Genomic DNA, 1729 nt, shown 5'->3' on the forward strand with positions numbered 1-1729 from the left:
TTATATGTGTATAAATATATGTACATATAGTATATATAAATATACATATATATATATATATATATATGTATGAATGTATATATATATGTAGGTATGTATGTATGTATGTATGTATGAATGTATATATATATATATATATATGTATGTATGTGTTTGTATGTATGTATGTATGTATGCATGCACGTATGCATGCATGTATGGATGGATGTATGTATGTATGTATATATATATATATGTATATATGCATATATGGATATATTGACTGACTCAGTGCTACAGTGGCCATTTAATTTATGGCCAACTGCTAAGCTCAGCTGATTTTGGACTAAATATGTGAGAATTTCTTGAGAAAATAGCGCAAAGTATTGTTAACCGGTGTCCTTTTTTAATCTATCCACAATAACTCGGAGATCATTACTCACAACACTAATTCAGTCTCCAAACTTGGCAACATACGCATTATGCTTTCTGCCACAAAAGCAAACCAGACAAAAAATCAAGTTGTTCTGGTCATCTTTGAAACCATGGTATCAAACCAAACCCAACTATCTATACAAGTCGGCCTTGTCATCTGTATTCCTCGAAACGCGTGTGCCCTGTAGATGTTGCATGCACTTGGGCGTCCTTTTGACCTTTCAACCCTTTTTGGCAGTCACTGCACCGAATGGTGAATCCGGCGAGATCGGTGAATTTCCCCCTCTGCGAAAGAAGGTGGCCAAATAGAATGGTCATTGTGCTTGAATTTGCTTACATCATAATAGATTGAAATTAACTACAACCAGCACAGTAGCTTTGATGATGTCTGGCATCCAGGAAGGCTAACTACTAAATTAGACAGTACAGGAGCGATACAGACATTCTCACCCATTGTAACTTATGAAAATTAAGTACACACTGTATCAAGGCTAATCAAATGGTACGACAATGAATAAGGAAGTCTATATGCTCAACCAGAGTAGCGTAGTGGCTATATTAACAGCTAAGTACAAACTTCATGCCCAATGTACGTGTCATGTATCTGTGGTCTTATAATCAGCCACTTACTAAGTTGATGCTTAGCGTGCAGTGGATACACCACCCTTCGAGAACGTATCACATCCGCATGTGAAGCTGCGTAATCTGCATCACAATTGTGTATTCAACCTGACGCGGAGAAAAGTTGACAGCTATCTTCTCAACGTACCAAAGCGTATGCACCACTTTTCCTTTATAATTTTACTCCCAGAATACAAAATTATGCCACTTACCTTGTGCTCCGATGTCGTCAATTGAAGCGCTTTCTTCAATATACCGTCATCGGATGACTCGAACACGGTTATATCTTGATCATGTGGTGCTCCTATATCCATGTGATTTGGGCGTGTTTGCCGGTGTTCGCATTAGATGGCAAACACGGCGCGAGAAACATAATTGCACTAACCTTCTCGGACCTCACATCAAAAGGGTTGACGATAAATTGAGGTTTTACCCTTGCTATGAGAACAGTATATACATATTCGTACTCCTGCTAAATACCAATACAAAAGGTGGTGTCTAAATACCAATACAAAAGGTGGTGTCTAAATACCAATACAAAAGGTGGTGTCTAAATACCAATACAAAAGGTGGTGTCTAAATACCAATACAAAAGGTGGTGTCTAAATACCAATACAAAAGGTGGTGTCTAAATACCAATACAAAAGGTGGTGTCTAAATACCAATACAAAAGGTGGTGTCTAAATACCAATAC

At 37.5% G+C, this 1729-nt stretch overlaps 1 protein-coding gene across 1 annotated transcript in view; it reads right to left on the minus strand.

The window, feature by feature from the left end:
* Positions 1-372: 372 nt before the first annotated feature.
* Positions 373-1729, minus strand: part of SARC_12751 (hypothetical protein) — a 5127-nt gene continuing 3770 nt past the window's right edge. The window contains exons 7-8 of the mRNA XM_014293135.1: positions 1248-1339; positions 373-699 (exon numbers count right to left, since the gene is read on the minus strand). Of these exons, the coding sequence (XP_014148610.1) occupies positions 568-699; positions 1248-1339 (224 nt within the window). The 3' untranslated portion in view covers positions 373-567. The remainder of the gene's footprint in view (positions 700-1247; positions 1340-1729) is intronic.

The sequence above is a fragment of the Sphaeroforma arctica genome (genome assembly GCF_001186125.1).
Source record: "Sphaeroforma arctica JP610 unplaced genomic scaffold supercont1.2556, whole genome shotgun sequence".
In the NCBI taxonomy this organism is placed as follows: Eukaryota; class Ichthyosporea; order Ichthyophonida; genus Sphaeroforma; species Sphaeroforma arctica.